The sequence below is a fragment of the Plasmodium reichenowi genome, chromosome 5 (assembly GCF_001601855.1).
Source record: "Plasmodium reichenowi strain SY57 chromosome 5, whole genome shotgun sequence".
NCBI lineage: Eukaryota > Apicomplexa > Aconoidasida > Haemosporida > Plasmodiidae > Plasmodium > Plasmodium reichenowi.
In genome coordinates, this window is record NC_033650.1 from 942,298 (window position 1) to 945,096 (window position 2,799).

General features: G+C 17.0%; 1 protein-coding gene across 1 annotated transcript; it reads right to left on the reverse strand.

Annotated features, from left to right (window-relative positions):
• Positions 1 to 142: 142 nt before the first annotated feature.
• PRSY57_0527900 (nucleolar preribosomal GTPase, putative) lies at positions 143 to 1,750 on the reverse strand (the record flags this gene model as incomplete). The annotated part of the gene is made up of 1 exon (XM_012906345.2): positions 143 to 1,750. One exon carries the CDS (start codon positions 1,748 to 1,750, stop codon positions 143 to 145), a length of 1,608 nt encoding a protein of 535 aa, XP_012761799.2.
• Positions 1,751 to 2,799: the final 1,049 nt, after the last annotated feature.

Here is a 2,799-nt window from a genome sequence, read left to right on the forward strand (position 1 = left end):
AGTATAAACAAAAAAAAAAAAAAATAAATAAAAATATACATACATATATTATATGTATACATGATGGTACTTATAAATTTATCCTTTTTGAAAAATAATTGGTGTGTCCCATTTAAGTGGAGTTGTTTCTTTTTCTTCGGAATTAATTATAAGAATTAAATTTGTCACTTTTAATTATAATAAAATCAGTATGTGGTTTTTTTTGCGAATATACAAATTTATCTACTTGATAATATAAGTCTTTAAGTAATGGTGTTGAAGAATATTTAAGTATATCACCATTTTGATTATCACAACTAATTTTACTTTTTGGTATGACATAATAAAAAATTTTATTCATAAATAAATTATGATATAATGTTTTCATATTTTTAAAATTTATTTGATTATTAATTTGTCCTTCTTGATTTTTTTGATATAAATAAGAATGAATAATATATTTTTTTATTTGTAATTTATTATTAGCTTTATCTAATTGTTTCATGGTATCATTTGAACACATTTCTTTAAATTTGTTAGCAAGCTCATCTTGTTTTATGATATTCATTAAGCGTATTAAATTTTTTCCCGTGAGAGTTAACAAAAATTCTTCTAGAAGAGTGATGATTTCTTCATGTTTTAAAACGTGTAACTTTTTAATTAGCTCTAAATTATTTAATTCTTTTTTTAAGATAAGTCCAGGTTTTACATAAAGATTAATATTATGAGTTAGTTTTATATCTATTTGTTCATTTTTTAAATTATTAATATAATTAAATTCTTTAAGTAAGGTGTTAATAAAAGAATTTCTACCTGTATATATATGTCCTATAACACCATAAGTAATATGTTTATTTTTAGATAAGTTTTCTATAATATTTTTAATGGGACAACTTTTTGTATTAGACATCTTATGATTCATTGTAATATTATTATAATAATTATTATGAATTTTATAATTTCTTTCATTTGATTTCTTTGTACATAAATAAGATGGTTGTATACTTTTATTCATAAAACTTATGAATGGTAAAGTTATAAAATATGTACGAAAAAAAACAACCCACTGTTCTATAATTCCATTATCAAGAAGATCACATTTATTTAATATAATAATTATTTGTTTCTTACATGAATTAATAAAATTTATAATATCTTTATCAAGATATATTAATGGGTTTCTAATATCTATAACATAAAATACAACATCACTATTTTTTATAACATCTAATAAATTATCCACATATATATATTTCTCATTTAAATCTTTATAATGACATTCTTTTATTTTTTCATATATTCTCATTTTATCAATAAAGTCTAAATTAATATAATCACTAAATTGTAAATTATTTATAAAATCATCCGTTATATGTTCATCTTTAGTTTTTTTTTTTTTCTTCTTATTCTCTTTTATACTTTCAATATCTGTATTATTTTCCTCACCTTCGGTTGTTGAAATATCATTTTTTATAAAATATTTAATATTTTTTATTGTCGTATCATCATGATGATTAATTTGTATTTCTGCACAATTGGGAACATCTTTCTTCTTTTTTTTATTTAAGGATAAATTCTTTATATTCTCTAAAATATTTTTCTTAAAAATACACTCAGGTATCTTTAAGGATTTCTTTGTACTCCTCCTATTATGGATGTTAGTTTTCTTTATGATCTTTTTGAGTTTCTTTTTATGAGCTGCGACCTTTTTAATAATGGCATATTTTTGTTTCAAGGTTTGCCTTTTGCTATTCTTTTGTAATTTCACCATCTTGAATAACAAAAAAACGTGGCAACAAAATAAATCAATATGAAGATATTATATATATATATATATATAAAATATGATATAATATGATATAATATACTTAATTTTATTATTATTATTATTATTTTTTTTTCTATTTATTTATAACCATATGTTATATAATTTTATATCATATATTTATAAGAACAAACACTTTTATTGTTCTTTTATTCATTTGTCGTTTTATATAAATTAATATAAAATAACTTTTAAGGTATATTTTTATAATCTACTAGAATTAAATATAAAAATACATGTTATAATATAAATATGATTTTTATAAAATTCTCCGTATAATATATATATATATATATATATATATTTCTTAATTATAAAATATGGTTAGAAAAGATTAAAATTTTTATTTTTATTTTTTTGTTTTACTTTATTATTCATTCATATATAAAAATAAGAGAAATATTTATTGGTAGGGAAAAAAATTTATAATTTTTTCATATATTTTTTTTTTGGAATATTGAAAAATTATTTATAAATAAGGAAAGTCAACAAATAAATGAATAAATAAATAAATATAAATATATAAATATATATATATATTATATATATTATATATTTCTTTTTTTTTAATAATGTTACAAAAATTTGAAAAGAGAATTTTTTTATATATATGAAAATATAATTTTATAAATATAATATATTAAATTATACGCCTTATATATATATTTTTATTCAAAAAAATAAAAAAAAGAAACCACGTTGTAAATAATAGATTATGAATATATATATATGTATATATTATATATATGTTATAAATATATATATATATATATATTATATAAATAACATATATTTTATTTTATATTTGCCTTTAAATATAATTGTAATAATATAATAATACAATATTTTTTTCCTAACTGTGATGTTGGTTTCTATCAAGTTGTTATATTATTATTTATAAATAAAAAAAAAAAAAAGAAAAGAAAAGAAGAAATCGAACATAATTTATAATTATTCAAAAGTTAAACTTTTTTATTACATTTACAACAATTTTA